The sequence below is a fragment of the Ranitomeya imitator genome, chromosome 5 (assembly GCF_032444005.1).
Source record: "Ranitomeya imitator isolate aRanImi1 chromosome 5, aRanImi1.pri, whole genome shotgun sequence".
Taxonomy (NCBI): Eukaryota; Metazoa; Chordata; class Amphibia; order Anura; family Dendrobatidae; genus Ranitomeya; species Ranitomeya imitator.
In genome coordinates, this window is record NC_091286.1 from 192,026,721 (window position 1) to 192,049,102 (window position 22,382).

Genomic DNA, 22,382 nt, shown 5'->3' on the forward strand with positions numbered 1-22,382 from the left:
CCCCCTCCTGTATGCATGGCTCATATTCCCCCCTGCATGGCTTATATTCCCCCCTGCATGGCTTATATTCCCCCCTGCATGGCTTATATTCCCCCTGTATGCATGGCTTATATTCCCCCCTGTATGCATGGCTTATATTCCCCCCTGTATGCATGGCTCATATTCCCCCTCCTGTATGCATGGCTCATATTCCCCCCTGTATGCATGGCTTATATTCCCCCCTGTATGCATGGCTCATATTCCCCCCTGTATGCATGGCTCATATTCCCCCCTGTATGCATGGCTCATATTCCCCCCTGTATGCATGGCTCATATTCCCCCCGGTATGCATGGCTCATATTCCCCCCGGTATGCAGGCTTATCTCTCCGCACCCGCTCCTGCTCCTGATCGGCGCGCCGGCTTATGTCCTCCTTCATCCCCCCCCGTCCCCCGTCCCTCATACTCACCTGTTCCACTGCATGGCCGTGCCGACATCCCTCGCGCTCTGTCCCGACTCCAGGCGGCGGCGGCGCAGCACCTTCTTCCTGCTTGAGCGGTCATGTGACACCGTTCATTAAGATCATGAATATGCGCATATTCATGATCTTAATGAGCGGTGTCACGTGACAGTTGGAAAAGTAACAAAACAGCAGCAAAAAAATGAACAAACAAAAGCAGCAATTCTGGCACTGTTCTCTTTTTCCCAATGTATTTACCCTATATGTTAACATGATCGTCATTACAGACAAAGTATCCATGTGTTGCTATGCGGCCGCACGCTCCGCTCTGGAGTGCCGGCGCCACAGCTTGGATTTCACATGCGAGAGACGGACGTGTTTCTCGCATGTGTGATTCCGGCCTAAGTCATTGCCTCTTGCATGACTTACCAATTTGCATATATGGTAGACATAGACTCAGTTGTTAAGCCTGCATCTGTTATGGCAACTCATTATCATCTGCAAACACATACTGATAATCTAATGGATAATATAGTTCAACTCCCTTACTTTGTCGAGCACTAAGATGGTGCAGTTGCTATTGATTCGCAAACTTATGTGTAACTGCTAAAACCAAAAGGCTGGTGCCATAAGCTTGCATTGGTGGCATGCTTCAATATGCTGAATGTTTGGTGCATTTGTTATGTTGGAATGTTTATAATGTAGCCTTGCCCTGTATTTCATGGACTATAAATGTCTACAACGATATGTGATCGAGAACCTTTTTAAATATCTAAATTATGATAGTATTTTGTATGATAGATTCAAGATCTAAAGATGAAAGTGCTGGATTTGCGTGGAAAGTTTAAAAGACCAGCATTACGCAGAGTGAGAGTATCAGCTGATGCTATGCTCCGTGCGCTACTTGGCTCAAAACACAAGGTCTCTATGGATCTACGTGCTAACCTAAAGTCTGTGAAGAAAGAGGACACAGAAAAGGTACAATAATTTTAGGTTGTTTAATTTTTTTAACTAAACGTTTATCAAAGATTTAAAATATTACAACAAATTATAGAAGTCAATCGCAATAAAACTAATAAAACTAAGACAACACTGCTAGTGAATAGTGATAAAGCTATATAACATGTTAAACCATAACAAATATGATGGCTATTGGTCTAGTACGTGCAAATCTGTAAGGTAAGACTTTTTATTTTGTTGATAATTTCTAGAATATATTAGCAAAGTTTGTCCTTAAAGTAATATATTAAAGGGAACCTGTCACCTGAATTTGGTGGGACCGGTTTTCGGTCATATGGGCCTTTCTTTACCGGCTGGCTGCATGCTGGCTGCAATATTGGATTGAAGTTCATTCTCTGTCCTCCGTAGTACACGCCTGCGCAAGGCAAGATTACCTTCCGCAGGCGTGTACTACAGAGGACAGAGAATGAACTTCAATCCAATATTGCGGCCAGCATGCAGCCAGCTAGTAAGGAAAGGGTGAATCAAATACCTGAAAACTCCGCCCTTATGACCGAAAACCGGTGCCACCAAATTCAGGTGACAGGTTCCCTTCAAATGACACTTCTCAAAGCAATCACCCTGAAATCATTTAACCAAGGACGTGTGCCATCCAGGTAATGAAAAGAATCAGGTAGATTATTTGTTTTTAAATATAATTTTTATTTGACAACAGTATATAAAAATGCATATAAACTAAAAAAATACACATAGAAAGGTGCTGGAAATGATGAGGGAACAATTACCAATGTTGTGCTAGATATTCAAAGGTATCTCAATTATAAATATAGTCTGGACAGATGGGGCGATGTTTAAACAGTTCTTGCTGCTATCATTTGCATGCATTTTATCACAACCCCTCCCCTATCCTGGATAGGCCATGTTATTTGTGGCTGGCAGGCATGAAAATTTGGGACGCCTAGTCTATTCCATGATACGATGCTGATCATTGAAGTGCACATAAGCAAATAGACCACCACTGGAGTGTCTGAAAAAGTTTCTGATACCTGCCAGTACCTGCCAGTATGAGATGAACTGTTGTTGCACACGATGGAGTCCCTCTGTCCCGATGCACATTTCGCTCTGCTTCTTTGGGAGGTGTCGGTTAAGGCTACTGTCACACTTGCGTTGTGTGGCGTCTGTCGCAATGCATCGTTTTTGGAAAAAAATGCATCCTGCAAATGTGCCCGCAGGATGCGTTTTTTCCCATAAACTTGTATTGCCGACGGATTGCGACGTATGGCCATATGTCACGTCCGTCATGCACTGGATGTGTCGTGTTTTGGCGGACCGTCGGCATGAAAAAACGTTCAAGGGAACGTTTTTTCGTACGTCGAGTCCGCCATTTCCTACCACGCATGTGCGGCCGGAACTCCGTCCCCTCCTCTCCGGGACTTTACAATGGGCAGCGGATGCGTTGAAAAACTGCATCCGCTGCCCACATTGTGCCAAATTTTCACAACGTGCGTCGGTACGTCGCGCCGACGCTTAGCGATGGACCCGTACCGACGCAAATGTGAAAGAAGCCTTAGAAGGACTTTTTCAGAAACAATTGTTTTCTGTTACAAATGTGATATTGGAGGGGCGTGGTTTGCAAGGGGAAGGGAGCAGACATGTTTTACAGGAGCTCCTGTGTATCCCCTTTATTAAGCTACTTTAGCCTACTTTAAAGTGGGCTTTTCTAGACTAACAGTATTTGAAGACCTGTGGGTGCCTGGAACATGAAACAGGATGAAAAACGTGGACTTATTCAAGAAAAAGCCCTTTACAAGCTCAGGAGATACTGTTGTCTCATCTCCCGCCTCAGCAATACGGAGGACGCCACCTAAAATGGCCGCCGCTGCAGGACCAAGGAGGAATTCCTTCATTAGACCCACCAACTCAGGTCTGAAAACACACAATACTCCCGGAGTGACACCGACTACCAAGTTGCGGGGAGTGAACAAACCTGGCTTATTTATGGCTAAGGCATTAGATGTTGAAAAAGCTCCAGACCACCGACAGACAGATAAATCCCCAGGGACTTTGAAGAGGAGTGACACTGCACCGTTGGAGGAGGACTTCAGATCCCCCTGACTCACCAGACCCGTGGAGCGGGAAGAAGAATCAACCATCTTCCTCCACGTCTTTTGCCGGCAGTGAGAACGGACACTGGGTCATCACCGCGGAAACGAAGCTGGTAAGGAAGTTGGCACTGCTGCAGCAAAACCATGGAGAATTGCCGCAGACTTTGATGGAGGCTAGTCTCCCCGGCGACCCAGGATAGCCTCATTCTGGGCTGCGACACCCACACTGGAGAGGATAAAGGACAAGGGATGCACTGTCATTCAGCATGTCTCTGAGGCGGTGAGTACAACACTGCTCCAACACTTCTCCGGTATACAGGAGCCCCATTCATTTCAAAAGAGCTGAAAGAGCTCCCCTAAACCCCCTTATATAAACCTAAAATTTTTGGGGCATATTCAGTGACACCAGATAGCAGCTTTATGGATGCAAGAGATTTATTTGAAAGCTATAGCAGCTGGCTATCATGCTCTAAACTAGAGTCAAATGACAAAAGGGTCTATATGATGTCTCAGTAAATGTCACTGCCGAGAAGTATGACAAAACAGGATTATGTAATGTCTCCATAGATGACACTGAAGAGACACAGCTGATTTGACACCATGGGTCCTCCTGCAGAGATCAGTGAGATTGCTGACAAAAATGCTGTAATATCTCTTGATAGTTCCCCTTGCCCTAATGGGTCAAAAACCAATGATTTCTTAAAGCCTATATTGGACACACAAAGAGAGTGGCTGGATTCTTTGAAGAATCTGAGTGAGCTTTTTATTATACCATTCCATAACACAGTGGTGTATCTTGGGGGGGCAGCCGAGGCATGTGCCCTGGGCGCAACTGTTAGAGAGGCGCAGTCGGGCCGCCTAGTGTGGCGGTCCACAGTGTCTCCCCCGGCGGCTGCTTTCTGCTGCCCCCCGGACTGGGAGTCAGCTGTTCTCTGTGCCGACTGTCAAGCTGACAGCCGGCACAGAGAAGCTGCAGAGCGCCGACTCCCAGTGTTCAATTGTACTGCATCTGAGATGCGAGTACAATTGAAGCTCTGACTGCTGGGTCAGAGCGACGCCAGCAGCGTGATCAGGTCATGTGATCATGCTGCTTACGTCACATGCCCCCGCTGCAGAGCAGAGGCAGAGACGCAGTTCGGTGGTAAGTGCTCCAGTGGAGTTGAAGACACCGAAGGTGCAGGGGTAGGGGGGATTTAATGTGAGTGGGGATGGGGGGATTTATTGTGGGGGTGAGATTTAATGTGAGTGGGGATGAAGGGATTTATTATTGGATGGGGGAGATTTAATGTGAGTGGAGATGGTGGGATTTATTGTGTGTGGGGAGAATTGGAGTGGAGATGGGGCATTGAATGTGTGTGGGGGAGATTTCTCATGGGGAATAGGGAATTTAATGTGTGGGGGAGATTTGTCATGGGGATGGGGATGTTTAATGTGTGGGGTGATATTTGGAGTGGGGATGGGGGATTTAATGTGTGGGGTGATATTTGGAGTGGGGATGGGGGATTTAATGTGTGGGGGAGATTTGAGGACACAAAATGAAGAGCAAAGGGGAGATGGGTGGCAGGTATGAGGAAACAGTACAGGGAAATGGGGGCATGTATGGGGGGATGGGTGCAGACAATATGGGGAGCAGACGGGGGAATGTATGCAGACACAGTATGAGTAGAGATGTGAAAAACATATGTGGACAAAGTACGGGGAGTGAGGGTGTTGGGATGTGTGCATGCGTAGCATGAGGGGACAGTGTAAGGGCAGAGCCAGGAGGGGACAGTATACCAAGGAGGGGGAGTGTGATGAGAGTAAAGTATAAATATTGGGCCCTATAGGGGACACAGTGTGAGAGGACAGTGTGAAAATGGGAGCAGGTATGGAAAGGCGAGGTCCGTGTAAAGAGCATGTACCATAAGAGGGACCGTGTGGGGTCATATTTTATGCAGACAATATAGTGAGGGGCATTTTTTATTCAGGAACTTTATAATGACACTTGCATCTTTAAGGGCATCATGTGGAGATTTTCTGCAAAAGAAAGGAGAAGATGGAAGTCTGCAGAGACGGCTGTGGATGAGAAAACTCATCATGGGGTCTGGACAAGATGAAGAAAAGAAGGAGAACGACTCCAGAGATGACGTCATCTATAAGGTACCTGGATGTAAATGTTATTTGTGATACTGACTAACTCTCATGTTTTTATTTATGTTAGGAGCATTAAAGGGAATGTCCAGGTTCGTAATAAGTCTGCAGTCATTCTTTGTGACTGCAGACTTCTGAGTTCTCACAGTGCGCCCTGCACGCTGTCAGGATTCTCTCGTGCTGGTCATGTGCGGTTACGTGCTGACTAGACAAGTGTGGCCTCACTCAATGAAAATGAACTGAGTGAGGCTGGTCACGTCTAGTCGGAATGTGGCCAGAGGTATACAAATCACATGCTTGTGCTGTCATGACCATCCACCGGCCAGGGAGAATCCTAAAAGTGTGCAGTGCATGAGTTGTGAGAATTCAGAAGCCTGCGATGTCAGGATTCAGCTTTGCAGGTTCCAGTAGTCGTCACATGGACACTTCACTCATATGCGATTTTCATACTGTGATAACGAGCTTCTCTTCTGCTTCTCTCAGTTTTTCACTGAATATTGAGAGCATTAGGGAGAGGAGCTTGTGGGTACATGACTAAGTGTGCAAATCGCATATGTTCTGGGGGGATGGGGGGGGGGGGGGGGCGCCAAACTGAATTCTTGTCCCGGGTGCCAGAAACCCTAGATACACCTCTGCCATAACATACCGTAAATACAAAATTCACCTCTACTATACATAACAATGGTGTCGTGGAAGATCATTCAGACCCAGCAGTTTCCCTCCATGTCTCAAATTCTGAATCAGACGCCTTTTCTGGCTCGCATGAGGAACTAGAGAGTGTCCACTAGGAAGACTTTACAGACGTGGCAGAATCTTCCTATCTTGAGGGGAGGGATTCTCTCTGTGAGGGAGACTCTTCGGATACCTCATCTCTCCATTCATATTCAGAAGATTCTAGTGATTCCAGTGAGCCCGATCTCCTGGAAAAATTTTCAAACCCCTTAAATACAGATGACTCTAAGGCTATGTGCACACGTTCAGGATTTTTTGAGTTTTTTTTCGTGTTTTTTCTGCTGTTTTCCGAGGAAAAAAACGCTAAAAAACTCATACATAAGCATCCCATCATTTTTAATGCATTCCGCAATTTTTGTGCACATGATGCTTTTTTTCCGCGAAAAAAAAATGCATTGCGGTAAAAAACTCAGCATGTTCATTAATTCTGCAGATTTTTTTTGCATTTTTGCTGCTATTTATTGCATTGGGAAGCTCCGGGAAAAAAACGCTAAAAAATCCACAAAAAGCGGAGTCTGAGATTGCTTCAACCTACCTTTGTTGGACAATATTCCCATTTCTGAGGATTCTCCATCTGAAGGATTTATGATCAAAATTTGTAAAGCCTTTCTAACATCGGCAGACATTCCAGGAAAGGGATTAGATACTGATGTTGATTTGACAGTTTTATCTTGGACTAATACAATGATTCTCAACAAACAGATGAAACAAAGGCCTCTGAGTCCTTTATCTAAAAACTACTTATAGACACTCTATCACATATTTTTAAAATCCTCAAACTGAATTCTATTAAGGCTCCTGACACTTTGCTACCCTTCTCAAAAATAGACGATAAGACAATCAAAAATTCACCTTCAAAAGACTCCAAGAATAATTCTCTGATCTCAGACTCCCTGGAAAAGATAGAAAAAAAAATATTCCCTCTTTTAACCCCTTCACCCCAAAGCCTGTTTTCACCTAAGTGACAGGGCCAATTTTTACAATTCTGACCACTGTCACTTTATGAGGTCATAACTCTGAAACGCTTCAACGGATCCTGGTGATTCTGACACTGTTTTCTCGTGACATATTGTACTTCATGATAGTGGTAAAACTTCTTCGATATGACTTGCATTTATTTGTGAAAAAAACAAAAATTTGTCGGAAATTATGAAAATTTAGCAATTTTCAAACTCTTAGTTTTTATGCCCTTAAATTAGAGAGTTATATCACATAATATAGTTAATAAACAACATTTCCCACATGTCTGCTTTACATCAGCACAATTTTGGAAACATAATTTTTTTTTGTTAGGACGTTATAAGGGTTAAAAGTTGACCAGCGATTTCTCATTTTTGCAACAAAATTTGCAAAACCATTTTTTTACGGACCACCTCACACTTGAAGTGACTTTGAGGGGTCTATATGACAGAAAATGCCCAAAAGTGACACTATTCTAAAAACTGCACCCCTCAAGGTACTCAAAACCACATTCAAAAAGTTTATTAACCCTTCAGGTGCTTCACAGGAATTTTTTGAATGTTTAAAAAAATTGAACATTTAACTTTTTTTTCACAAAATTTTTACTTCAGGTCCAATTTGTTTCATTTTACCAAGGGTAACAGGAAAAATTGGACCACAAAAGTCGTTGTACAATTTGTCCTGAGTACGCCGATACCCCATATGTGGGGGTAAACCACTGTTTGGGCACATGGCAGAGCTCGGAAGGGAAGGAGCGCCATTTGACTTTTCAATGCAAGATTTGCTGGAATTGAGATCGGAGCCCATGTCACGATTGGAGAGCCCCTGATGTGCCTAAACAGTGGAAACCCCCACAAGTGACACCATTTTGGAAAGTAGACCCCCTAAGGAACTAATCTAGATGTGTGGTGAGCACTTTGAACCTCCAAGTGCTTCACAGAAGTTTATAATGTAGAGCCGTAAAAAAAATTTTTTTTATTAATTTTCACAAAAAATGATCTTTTTGCCCCAAATTGTTTATTTTCCCAAGGGTAAAAGGATAAATTGGACCCCAAAAGTTGTTGTGCAATTTGTCCTGAGTACGTCGATACTTCATATATGGGGATAAACCACTGTTTGAGCGCATGGCAGAGCTCGGAAGGGAAGGAGTGCCATTTGACTTTTCAATGCAAAATTGGCTGGAATTGAGATCGGACGCCATGTCGCATTTGGAGAGCCCCTGACGTGCCTTAACAGTGGAAACCCCCCACAAGTGACCCCATTTTGGAAAGAAGACCCCCTAAGGAACTTATCTAGATGTGTGGTGAGCACTTTTAACCCCCAATTGTTTCACTAAAGTTTAGAATGTAGAATTGTGAAAATTAAAAAATCATTTTTTCTTTCCACAAAATGATGTTTTAGCCCGCAATTTTTTTTTTCCCAAGGGTAACAGGAGAAATTGGACCACAAATGTTATTGTCCAATTTGTCCTGAGTACGCTGATACCCCACATGTGGGGGGGAACCACCGTTTGAGTGCATGGCAGAGCTCGGAAGGGAAGGAGCACCGTTTGAAATGCAGACTTAGATGGAATGGACTGCAGGTGTCATGTTGCATTTGCAGAGCCCCTGATGTACCTAAACAGTAGAAACCCCCCACAAGTGACCCCATATTGGAAACTAGACCCCCCAAGGAACTTATCTAGATGTGTTGTGAGAGCTTTGAACCAACAAGTGTTTCACTACAGTTTATAACGCAGAGCCGTGAAAATAAAAAATATTTTTTTCCACGAAAATGATATTTTATCCCCTATGTTTTTATTTTCCCAAGGGTAACAGGACAAATTGGACCCCAAAAGTTGTTGTCCAACTTGTCCTGAGAACGCTGATACCCCATATGTTGGGGGGAACCACTGCTGGGCACACAGGAGAACTCGGAAGGGAAGGAGCACTGTTTTACTTTTTCAAAGCAGAATTGGCTGGAATTGAGATCGGACGCCCCCTGACGCCTAAACAGTGGAAACCCCCAATTATAACTGAAACCCTAACCCCAACCCTAACCCTAGCCCCAGCCCTAACCCTAGCCCTAACCCTAGCCCTAACCCTAGCCCTAACCTTAGCACTAATGGGAAAATGGAAATAAATACATTTTTTTACATTTTATTATTTTTCCCTAACTAAGGGGGTGATGAAGGGGGGTTTGATTTACTTTTATAGCTTTTTTTGGCGGATTTTTATGATTGGCAGCTGTCACACACTAAAAGACGCTTTTTATTGCAAAAAATAGTTTTTGCATCACCACATTTTGAGAGCTATAATTTATCCATATTTTGGCCCACAGAGTCATATGAGGTCTTGTTTTTTGCGGGACGAGTTGACGTTTTTATTGGTAACATTTTCGGGCAGATGACATTTTTTGATCGCTTTTTATTCCGATTTTTGGGAGGCGGAATGAACAAAAACCAGCAATTCCTGAATTTCTTTTAGGGGGGGCGTTTATACCGTTCCACGTGTGGTAAAATGGATAAAGCAGTTTTATTCTTCGGGTCAGTACGATTACAGCGATACCTCATTTATGTAATTTTTTTTATGTTTTGGCGCTTTTACACAATAAAAACTATTTTATATAAAAAAATAATTGTTTTTGCATCGCATTATTCTGAGAGCTATAACTTTTTATTTTTCTGCTGATGATGCTGTATGGCGGCTTTTTTTTTGCGGGGCAAGATGACGTTTTCAGCGGTACCATGGTTATTTATATCCGTCATTTTGATCGCGTGTTATTCCACTTTTTGTTCGTCTGTATGATAATAAAGCGTTGTTTTTTGCCTTGTTTTTTTTTTTTTTTTTTGCGGTGTTCACTGAAGGGGTTAACTAGTGGGATAGTTTTATAGAGCGGGTCGTTACGGACGCGGCGATACCAAATATGTGTACATTTATTGTTTTTTTTTTTTTTTACATAAATAAATGGATTTATTGGGAAATATTTTTTTTTTTTTATTTGGGGATTTTTTTTTATTTTTTTTTACAGATTCTATTTTTTTTTTTTTTACTTTCTAACATTGTCCCAGGGTGGGACATCTCTGTATTAGATCAGATCGTTGATCTGACACTGTGCATAGCACACTGTCAGATCAACGATCTGACAGGCAGCTTAGCTGGCTCTCCAGCGCCTGCTCTCAGCAGGCGCCGGCTAGCCAGGTCACTTCATGACCCGGAAGGAGTCCGGCGGCCATCTTGGATCCGGGGACTCCTTCCGGGTCACCGGAGCAACGCGATCTCATTGCGTTGCTCCGGTGGGAGAGCGCAGGGAGCCCCCGTCCCTGCGCGATCCCCCTCTATGCCGCTGTCACTACTGACAGCGGCATCAGAGGGGTTAAATGCCAGCGATCGGCGATAGCGCCGATCGTGGGCATTGCTGCGTGGTGTCAGCTGTCGTATACAGCCGACACCCGCACCCGATCACCGCGGCGCTCAGCGCGAGACCGCGGTGATCGGTGCGCCGTACTAGTACTGCTGCTGGCACTAATGCAGTGCCGGCAGCGCAGTACTAGTACGGCGCATGTCGCGAAGGGGTTAAGGACGGCTTAGCTAACTACAAAGATTTTAAAAGAAGGAATAACCTAAAAATTAGAGGAATTCCGGAATCGGTCCAGCATTCTCAATTAAAAGATTATATCTCTACAATGATATCTAATCTGTTACCTAACACCAAAGTAAAGAACTTGGTTGAGAGGGTTTTTAGAATTCCCAGACCACTCTCTCTCCCTCCAAATATAGCAAGAGACTTTATTGTGTTCTTTTACCCTGGGTGGGTGAGGAATGATCTTCTTGCTCTGACTAGAAATTCAAAAATCCTCGCATCTCCATATGACAAAATAACTCTGTTCAAAGACTTGTCAAAAGCCACAATTCAAAAAAGGAAATCATTCCAATGCACGACTTGAGAACTCCTACGCGCAGGAATACCCTATCACTGGACCCAGACTTCCATCATACAAATAAAATATGCGACGAAACTAATAGTTATCTCTTCACCAGAGGAAGGAGTTGTCTTTTTGAAAAAAAAAAAAAACGGAGTAATACCCTCATCAACCTCACATAGACTCTCCTCTTCGTCCTCATCAGACTTATATTCTACTTGATATAACGGGTTGCTAATTTGCTACAATTCCCATGGGGTCTTCTTATTATAGACTACAAAGTTCAGCTGTCTTTATTGAAGCAAATAGTAAGATCTTATACCACTTGCTACTGTTTTAATTGAACGGAACTTCCCTTCCACAAAGTCTCAGGGTCACCCATAGGTGTTCCCGGACTGAACAAGCTCTCATATGTTCCACATATTACGCAAATTATTTGTATGATTAATACTTTTGATTTTCAGGTGTTGTAATATTAAGCAACAGTTAACTATGTATATATCTACAGAAATGTATGATTGTTTGTCTCTCCCCTATTCCCATAGGGGCATTTCATTTATCCCTCCTTGCCTTCATTCCCTACCCTTCCCTTCCCTCCCTTCCCATTTTTCTTCTTATCCCTTTATTCTCCTCTCTCATCCTTCCCTCCCTCCCCTAGTTAATATAATATTTCAATAAAGTGATTGGAAAAACAGATGTGATATTGCACGTCATATCCCACCTTGTAATTTTGTGGCAGTGAAATTGTTCTGTGATTTGACCTGTTGCACAGGAAAAAAATATATTTTTGGCAGTTGCTAATGTAATTCAGCACGCCATATTTCATCTTCTCATTTAGTTGCGGTGAAATTCAACTGTCAGCAGAGTCCATGCAGATCAGTTTTTTTCTATTGCTAAACATGTTGCTGCCCGCCATATCCCACCTTGTAATTAGAAATGAGCGAATATTTCAATGTACGGTTCAGATTATGATTGCCGAATTTGCAATATTTGCTGAACATAACTGAACATTCAAGTCGATGGGAGGCAAAAACAAACAAAGACCCATACACAGCAGCTTCAAAAGGGCCCAAAAGTTGCCAAAACACATCAAATGAGGGACAGACACCAGAACTGACCTTAGTTCACCCACAGTACAAATTATTGCATGGAACCGCAGCTATCAGCCATGCGTGAGGTATTGGGATCTCGGCCAACATTTACAGCTTTGAATTGAACTTCAAATTAAGATGAGGTGGGTTAGGGATTGGTGCAGGTCTGCTGTGCTGGGAGTCCTGATACCACATGCAACAGCTCAACCTGCTTTCATGCTCAGCCACACTCAGGTGGCACAAATATCAGTTTCATAGACTACTATTGTCAGAAAAATGTAAGGATAGTAACACGGATAGTTGACGGAAAGGAAGTGGAGGCCTGCCTGACTTGGACGCCAACTGCTTCAGGCAACACGCATGAAGGAGACCCAACCAGGAGTCTACAAATTAACAAAAATTATGGCCAGCAAAATCTTTGGGACAACATACATATCAATAGGGGTGGCCTCAGGCCTGGGTAACCCAACCACCACATGCAATAGCCATGGAACTACTCCTAACAATACCGTAGACAAACAAGAAATTGGAGTACCAATATCCAAGAAGAAGTACAATAATTTTTATTTCATTGGTAAATATAAGGCACCGAAACAACGTAAAACAAAGTCATATCATACCAGAGTTTTTTGCAAGACAAAGACTCAGGTGCAGCAATTCGCATGCATACAAACAGCACAACCAAGCACGATAAAGTATATATGATATACCATTGCTAGTAAAGTGACAGTGCTTCAAATATACCCAGAGTTTAAGTAGTGATAATGGGGATAGCCATGTCAAATATAGTGTGGTCAGTGTGACATATAGTAACATGTGATACCGATCATATTAACACATGGCATCCACTGAAAATCACATTAGATCAATAGTTCTTACCCGTAGTTGTGATGCCCGTCACATGTCTAACCCCACGCGTTTCGCGTGGGCTTCATCAGGGGTACTCCAATTTCTTGTTTGTCTACGACATTAACAAAAATTTGTGGCAGACACCAACAAAGTCTCATCAATTTCACCACAGCCCGGGCCAACAACTGAACTTTGGAGGACACGGATACACATGGGACGAGATGAGGAGGTGGTGTGTGAGTGGGAGACACTGAATGTCTTGTCTGTTAAGTACAAGGAGATCCAACAGGGGCCAAGTCTGTAATGATAAGAGATCAGAAAGTTTGTAGTAAGAGGGAATAGTCCACTGTATCAAAGACAGATGCCAGGTGGGTTCAGGAGAAGGAGGAGGACAAACTAGCGTCACTTTGATTTGGCGATTAGTAGGTCGTTGGTAACTTTAGTCAGGACAGTTCAGTGCAATGGTGTGGTCACTAGCCAGATTTTAAGTGGTCAAACAGGGAGCAAGAGGAAAAGTAGGAGGACAGTTCAAAATGGACGTGTTGTTCCAGTAGGTTGGAGGCATAGGGGAGAAATTATATGGGGCGATAGCTAGACACAGAGGATCAGTCAAGGGTGGGCTTTTTGAGAATGGTTGTGATCGAGGTATGTTTCAAACAGGAGGGGAAGGCATCGGCTGCTAGTGACAGGTTGAAGAGGTGTGTTAGGCTTGGGATGAAGACTGTGGTAAGGTTTGGAATAATGTGGGACATTATTGGGTCACGTTCACAGATGGTGAGCAAAGTCTTCAGCTGAGAAGAGAGGATAAGAAGGGGGAGCTGGTGGATGGAGGAGAGAATTGAAAGTACTGAATAGCTGTTTAGGGTTGTGAGACAGGTATGATATGAGGAATGAGAAGTTTGTTTGTTTCGCTGCATTGAGCAATTGTGCAGCATTTTTACAACTTCTGTCACTAGATGGGCTATTCCACTTCCTTTCTTTGGCAGCCACACACCAGTACTCTCTGTAGAGGAGAGCCAGAAAAAACAGGTGCTCCAGTAGATGGCAAGTGCTGCATCAAGTGGCCTCTGCTCCTCTCCTTCCACCTTAACATCACACACAGAACAGTCCTTAGAAGTGGAACCCCAATTACTGTTGTTTTCTCCCACGTTTGGAACCACAGATGGCTGATTCAGCAGATCTGTTCACAAATTCCATGGGCATGGACATGGGAAGTGTACTTTAAAGATTTACAGAGTCAAGAGAAGGAAATCATCTGCACCAATAGCAAAATATTTTCTCAGTTTGATACATGGCCAAAGTAGGGTCCGAGCAGAATCCAAACCCTCGTCAACAGACGTTCACCCTGGTGTGTTGAGGTGACCCATTCGTGACGACACTCAGATACTTGAGGCACCTGTGCACTGTACTGTGCTGTCATGGTTGGAAGATGAGGAGGGTGACTCTCGGGGAACGGAGTGAGAGAACAGAGAGGATGACGATAAGGTAGTAGATCACACTTGGTGTAAACCAAGAGGAATGCAGCTGAGTAGCTCAGCAGAGGAGGAAGATGAGGAGGTTATGTTGCCAATTTGCAACCATGTCAAACAATGCATCCTGAGTCCCAACTCTGGCAGAGGCCAGCAGCATTCATGGGTCTGCAGTTGCCTAGCTTGGGTCTTTTTTTTGAATGGTAAAAATGTAAAAAATCTTGTTATCTCCAAAACTTTGTTAAAAATGACAGAGTAGAGTTAAAAAAATGCAATAATTTGACTACTACATGCATGAACTGGCACATGTGCGATCAACATGCGTTAATATGGGAATATCTCTGTGCTAAAATGCAGACTAGTAGGCCGCAGCAACCACCATCCACAGCATCAACTGCATCTTCTGACTCTTCCTCCTTCACTGTGGCAAGTGTCACACAGGTATTCGACCGCAGAACCTCCACTTGTTTACCCCCTACAGTTAGGGTGACTGAAAGCCTGTCAGCTGATACAGAAGTGGACATGCCTGCTGCTTTTGACTGATCTTAGATCCAATAACACTCCGTCTTTCTCAATCCACCGTAACATCTCCACCTGCACCTCTTTCACAGTCCAGCAGCCAGTCGTGTTCACCCTATTCCACTCAGTATCAGCACAGCAGCGATCCTTCATTTGTGCAGTTGTGCTCACGTGAAAAATTCTTTCCTCCTACACATGGCAAAACTAACAGGTTGAACGTTGCCATCTTCAATCTAATAATAATAATAACCTTTATTTATATAACCTTTATTTATATATCGCAAACGTCAGCAGTTCATATAAAACAGTCAAAAGTTACAAAGTTTACGATAATCAAACAATTAAAGCAAAAATAATGATGACCCTGCTCTTCAGAGGTTACAATTTACAATGAGGTGGGGGTGACACAAAGTACAGGTACTTATTTACAATGATGGTCCAATCATCTTGACGAAATGGGTAGATAAAAGCTGCATTAGGCTTTTGGATACTGTTGAGTTTGATGGCAAATTATGTTCAGAGAAGTAGAGATTATGCTATATATTAAAAGGACTTTAATTAGGGAACGTGATAGGCCACCCTAAACAGATGTGTTGTTAGGGAGCGCCTAAAAATGTCTAAGTTGTGGTCATACTCCTAATTTCATGGGGGAGAAAGGGTAAGAGGGGAGTTATCTAGGTAGGAGATTGAACTGAGCGGGAGAAAGACCAGATCAGGGGTGTTACTATTTTTATGTCTCAGAGGTTGAAAGTTGCGAGAGGCCACTAGAAGTGTATAGAGAAAGAAGCTGGGATGCAGTTGGGGAGTTGGGGCTGTTGAAGTCTCCCAGGATAATGGTTGGCAATTCTGAAGCCATGAAGTGTGGCAGGCAGGCAGAAAAGTGGTCAAGGAAGTGAGTGGGTGAACCTGGGGGACGATATATGACCGCTACTCTGAAGGAGATGGATGATCCTGATGGTGTGAACTTCCAAAGTAGAATGGCATCCAACAGGTCTATATTTATAACTTTTTTTAAAAAACAGGATTGTTGGTGGCAGCAAGGAGTGTGGGGTTATCGTGGAGTTAGCAATGAACGTACGACGGGATATACATATATTCCATGCATTCTAATGTGGAGATTGATATGCCATACACTCACTATTATTTTTCTGAGAACTAATTATTGCACTTCCACACAAAGATCACGGCGTTTGTTTCTGCGTGACTCATGGCCTGTGATCTCTGTGATTATTGCATGGTCCAATCTATTGGCCACAGAAATGCAGCCTTTCCTTGTTGTGGATACAGACGGTTTCTGAAAGCTGATGGCCGACGCTGTCCACTAGTACTAGTTGCCAGTCACCATTACTTCTCTAAGAAAGATGTGCCTGTACTACACCAGCATTTCACAGACATCATTATTCGTTCCCTGGAAAATTCTATGTCTGCCAACGTTCCATCTCACTTACTGGGCACTGAATGACTCTGGTGGCTGTAGAGGCAATTGGGGAACGTACTGCTCCACAAGTCTTGCAATCCCCAAGGCTTGCAGGGAGCTTGGGGATGGAGAACTATACCACTACTCACCATAAGTTGGATAACTAAACTACTAGATAGCAGGGGTTGGAGAAATAAACTACTAAACAGCTATGATTGTGGAATGAAACAAATACACAATAGAACATGGCGAACTAAACTAATAGACAACAAGGGTTGGAGAACTAAACTATTAAGGGCAGCACGGTGGCGCAGTGGTTAGCACTGCAGCCTTGCAGCGCTGGGGTCCTGGGTTCTAATCCCACCCAGGACAACATCTGCAAAGAGTTTGTATGTTCTCTCCGTGTTTGCGTGGGTTTCCTCCGGGCACTCCGGTTTCCTCCCACATGCCAAAGACATACTGATAGGAATTCTAGATTGTGAGCCCAATCGGGGACAGTGATGATAATGTGTGCAAACTGTAAAGCGCTGCGGAATATGTTAGCGCTATATAAAAAATAAAGATTATTACTATTAAACAGCATGGGTTGGAGAACTAAAGTAGTGCACACCAGGGGATGGAGAAATAAAGCACTAGATACCAAGGTGTCACTAGATAACAAGTCTTGGAATCTCCAGTTCTTGCGGAACAAACCTCTGTCTCTAATACTTTCTCTAGGGCCTCCACCTGAGCCCTCAACCTCTGCCTTAATGAAACACATGTTCCAACACTGCAGAGAGAATCCCCCCCACCTCCATACTGCACAGCCAGGGCTCATCACAATTAGGTAGTGTATAAATTAATATGCCTTGGAGATCGCATGTCATACAAATCAAGAGTTGTGGACAGCTATCCATCCCGAGTTTGATATAATGCTGTCTACACTCAACCTGGAGCCATGGAAGGGCATGTGCGATGATGGTGCAAACCTGGTGGCGGCCTTACACCTGGCCAACCTCACACATGTGCCTTGCATGGCTCGCATCCTCAACCTGATGGTATAGCAATTCCTACACCACTGTCCCAGCCTGGATGCGCTGCTACAGAAACCACTGTCATTGTGTGCTCACTTTCACCATTCCACTTAAGTTGGTATAGAGATCTTTTGGACTACCGGATAACCGGTTGATATGCGATGTGACCACTAGAGTTGAGCGACTTTTACATTTTTAGGATCGAGTCGGGTTTCGCAAAACCTGACTTTCTCAAAAGTCGGATCGGGTGAAATCGGCCGATTATTGCGAAAAGTCGGGGGCCGACCGAAACACGATACCCAATGCAAGTCAATGGGGAATCAAAGTCGGCAGTGAGTGGAGGACAGGAAAACACCTACAGTGTCCATTTTAATGCAAAAAACATCAATTTTATTACTTAAGCTTGTCAATCTTAATTTACTTTACAATAATAGTTAGGCATTGAAAACAGGGGGTCATTTGGCTAAAGTTGTGGGGGGGTAGGGCTGGCTCAAGATTTTCGTGGGCCCAGGAAACGCGGAATACGTCACGGCGGTGGAGCAGGGAGAGGTAAGTATTTCAACTTTGCAAGTGCTGTGATCCTGAGCAAGCAGGGGGGGGCACTAGTTGGAACTGGCACAGGGCCCCTCATAGTACGGCGGTGTGATTGACGGCGGGTGGCGCCTCCCACTGCCAGAGACACTTTTGCGTACTATGAGGGGCCTGTGCCAGTGCCGAGTATGCCTCCCGCACCTGATGAAGGAACCTGCACTTTCATCTGCACCTTCCTGTTTGTCCCCGTGTAAGGTGGTATAGTATGCGGGAAGGGGAACCTGACTTTCAGCAGGGTCAGATTCTGGCTGTGTAGAGTGCAAGGGGAATGTAGTGGTCTGGGTCAATGTACCAGCAGACTCATCTAGCAGTGGCTGGGCAATGTGCAGATATAGACCCAAAATAAAAAAGTAGGCTAAATGCAGTTCAAAATAGGTAAGAGGAGTACACAGGCGGCATAGCTTTTTTCAGCGGAGGAGAACTGTTATGAGAGGCTCACACAGTTACTAGGCCCAAGTAAGTAAGTAGGCTAAATGCAGTTCAAAATTGGTAAGAGGAGTACACAGGCGGCATAGCTTTTTTCAGCGGAGGAGGAGAACTGTTATGAGAGGCTCACACAGTTACTAGGCCCAAGTAAGTAAGTAGGCTAAATGCAGTTCAAAATTGGTAAGAGGAGTACACAGGCGGCATAGCTTTTTTCAGCGGAGGAGGACAACTGTTATGAGAGGCTCACACAGTTACTAGGCCCAAGTAAGTAAGTAGGCTAAATGCAGTTCAAAATTGGTAAGAGGAGTACACAGGCTGCATAGCTTTTTTCAGCGGAGGAGGACAACTGTTATGAGAGGCTCACACAGACTTAGTAGGCCTAAAATAAAAAAGTAGGCTAAATGGAGTTCAAAATTGGTAAGAGGAGTATACAGGCGGCATAGCTTTTTTCAGCGGAGGAGGACAATGTTATGAGAGGCTTACACAGACTTAGTAGGCCTAAAATAAAAAAGGAGGCTAAATGCAGTTCAAAATTGGTAAGAGGAGTACACAGGCGGCATAGTTTTGTTCAGCGGAGGAGGACAACTGTTATGAGAGGCTCACACAGACTTAGTAGGCCTAAAATAAAAAAGTAGGCTAAATGCAGTTCAAAATTGGTAACAGGAGTACACAGGCGGCACAGCTTTGTTCAGCAGAGGTGGACAACTGTTATGAGAGGCTCACACAGACTTAGTAGGCCTAAAATAAAAAAGTAGGCTAAATGCAGTTCAAAATTGGTAAGAGGAGTACACAGGCGGTATAGCTTTGTTCAGTGGAGGAGGACAATGTTATGAGAAGCTCACACAGACTTAGTAGGCCTAAAATAAAAAAGTAGGCTAAATGCAGTTCAAAATAGGTAAGAGGAGTACACAGGCGGCATAGCTTTGTTCATTGGAGGACAACTGTAATAAGTGGCTGTACAGTTAGTAGGCCAAAATAATAAAGTGGGCTAAATGTCAGCCAAAAAAATGTTCATAAATAAACTGGTGGCATAGCTAGCTACAGGGGTGGGCTCCTCTGCTGAGTAGTAGACAGTGGTAGTTGGCGCAAAGTATTAACTGGTCTAAATGTAGGCCAGGGCCCCTGTATATTTTTACTATCATCTATCATTTCAGCAAATTTGTATTGGCAGTGCCATTGAAGGATTTAACAGCACAGACTACACAGTGATGGAGCAGGGAGAGGTAAGTTTTGCAAGTGGTAGAGCACTCTCTCGTGGGCGGCAGTACTGGCACAGGGCCCCTCATATTACGACGGTGTGTCTGACGTTGGTTGTGCACCACCACCATCAGAGACACTTCATTGTACTATGAGGGACCCTGTGCCAGTGCCGTCGCCCAAGAGTGGGCACACCTACCTGTCCAGGCAAACGGCAGTCGCACGGGTGCTTGCGCCAAGTGGTGACCACGGCCCTGTGGGGAGAATCACCCCATTTAGGGAGGTAAAAAAATGGCCTATGGTGGACATTCAGCAGCTGCAAATGGAGGATTGGAGCAGTCAGTAAGAGGAGGCCAAAAGCAAGACATTTTTAAGGCAAGCTACATGTCAGCAGGGGAAGGTGGGGCAAAATAATTTGAAACCCATGATTGGTTCATTTTAATGAAGGTTAGATCATCAACATTTCGGGTAGCCAGACGTGTCCTTTTTTCGGTCAGTATTGAACCAGCAGCACTGAAGACTCTTTCTGATAGTACACTGGCAGCTGGGCAAGCGAGCTCCTGTAATGCATATTCTGCCAAATCAGGCCAGGTGTCTATTTTAGATGCCCAGTAATCAAAGGGTAATGACCTGTGAGGGAGAACATCGATAAGGGAGGAAAAATAGTTGGTAACCATACTGGACAAATGCTGTCTCCTGTCACTTTGAATTGATGCAGCAGTACCTGTCGTGTCTGCGGTCATTGCGAAATCACTCCACAACCTGGTCATAAAACCCCTCTGTCTGACGCCACTTCGGATTTGTGCACTTCAAACACCTCTGCCATGTTTCCCCCTACAGCTCGTGTGAGAACCATCACTGCCTCTGTGTTTGCTGGGAATGCCTGAACCAAATGGTCTACAAGAGTTGCTTATTTGGTAGCCAATATTAATCGTCATCGGTCATCATTTTGATAACGCGGGGGTCCCTTTTTAGGATACGCAAGGCATACTCTGCCATGTGGGCCAATGTTCCAGGTGTCAATTCACTGCTTGTGCTGGGTTGAGGAGCACTTTCTTGCAAATCAACATCACTTGTGGCCCGCAAAAACCCTGTACCTGACCTTGCAACGCCACCAGTTTCTATTGCCTCCTGAGAAGCATCCTCCTCCCATAAACATTCATCTCCTTCATCCTCCTCCTCCTCCTCTTCGTCCGCCACCTCGTCCAGGAGAGTTCCCTTACCAGACAATGGCTGACTGTCATCAAGGCTTCCCTCCTCCTCGGCTGCAGACGCCTGCTCTTTGATGTGCGTCAAACTTTGCATCAGCAGACGCATTAGTGGGATGCTCATGCTTATGATGGCGTCGTCTGCACTTACCAGCCGTGTGCATTCCTCAAAACACTGAAGGACTTGACAGAGGTCTTGGAGCTTCGACCACTGCACACCAGACATCTCCATGTCTGCCATCCAACTGCCTGCCCGTGTATGTGTATCCTCCCACAAATAAATTACAGCACGCCTCTGTTCGCACAGCCTCTGAAGCATGTGCAGTGTGGAGTTCCACCTTGTTGCAACGTCGATTATTAGGCAGTGCTGGGGAAGAATCAGCATACGGCTGGAGTGTACGGGCGACCGGCGAATGTGCGAGCAAAGTCTTTGCACCTTCAGGAGCAGGGCTGGTAACTCCAGATAATTTTTGAGGAAGCACTGCACCACCAGGTTCAAGGTGTGAGCCAGGCAAGGAATGTGTTTCAGTTCTGAAAGGGCTATGGCAGCCATAAAATTATTTCCGTTATCACTGACTTACTTGCCTGCCTCAAGATGTACACTGCCCAGCCATGACTGAGTTTCTTGCTGCAAGTACTCGGCCAGTACTTCCGCGGTGTGTCTGTTGTCGCCCAAACACTTCATTTGTAGCACAGGCTGCTGACGCTTACCACTAGCTGTTCCATAATGGGACACCTCATGTGCAACACTGGCAGCTGCAGATTGAGTGGTTGTGCGACTGCACTCTGTGGACGAGCTTTTGCTTCTGGAGGAGGAGGGGTGGTGAATGCCTACCGCCAACTGTTTCCTAGACCGTGGGCTTGGCAGAACTGTCCCACGATGGCTGTCCCCTGTGGACCCTGCATCCACCGCATTAACCCAGAGCGACATAATGTCCCTGGCCATGCCTACTGGCCCATGCATCTGTTGTGAGGTGCACCTTTCTACTGACTGATTGCCTCAGTGCATGGACAAAACGGTCTTTGACATGCTGGTGGAGGGCTGGGATGGCTTTTCTCGCAAAGAAGTGTCGACTGGGTAGGTCATAGCGTGGTACTGCGTATGCCATCAGGGCTTTGAAAGCTTTGCTTTCAGTCAACCAGTAGGGCATCATCTCTAACGAGATTAGTCTAGCAATGTGGGCGTTCAAACCCTGTGTACGCGGATGACAGGATGAATACTTTCTTTTCCTAACGAGAGTCTCTTGTAGGGTGAGCTGGACTGGAGAGCTGCATATGGTGGAACTAGCGGGGGTGGTGGTGGACATGGCAGATTGAGAGAGGGTTGGTGATGGTATTCTTGATGTTGGCCTACCTACAGTGTTATCTACCAAGAA

At 44.7% G+C, this 22,382-nt stretch overlaps 1 protein-coding gene across 1 annotated transcript in view; it reads left to right on the forward strand.

Annotated features, from left to right (window-relative positions):
- The window catches only part of LOC138681691 (troponin I, slow skeletal muscle-like), a 222,174-nt gene that overhangs the window by 166,554 nt on the left and 33,238 nt on the right, over positions 1 to 22,382 (forward strand). Inside the window, exon 5 of the mRNA XM_069769452.1 lies at positions 1,240 to 1,416. Coding sequence (XP_069625553.1) covers positions 1,240 to 1,416 — 177 coding nt within the window. The remainder of the gene's footprint in view (positions 1 to 1,239; positions 1,417 to 22,382) is intronic.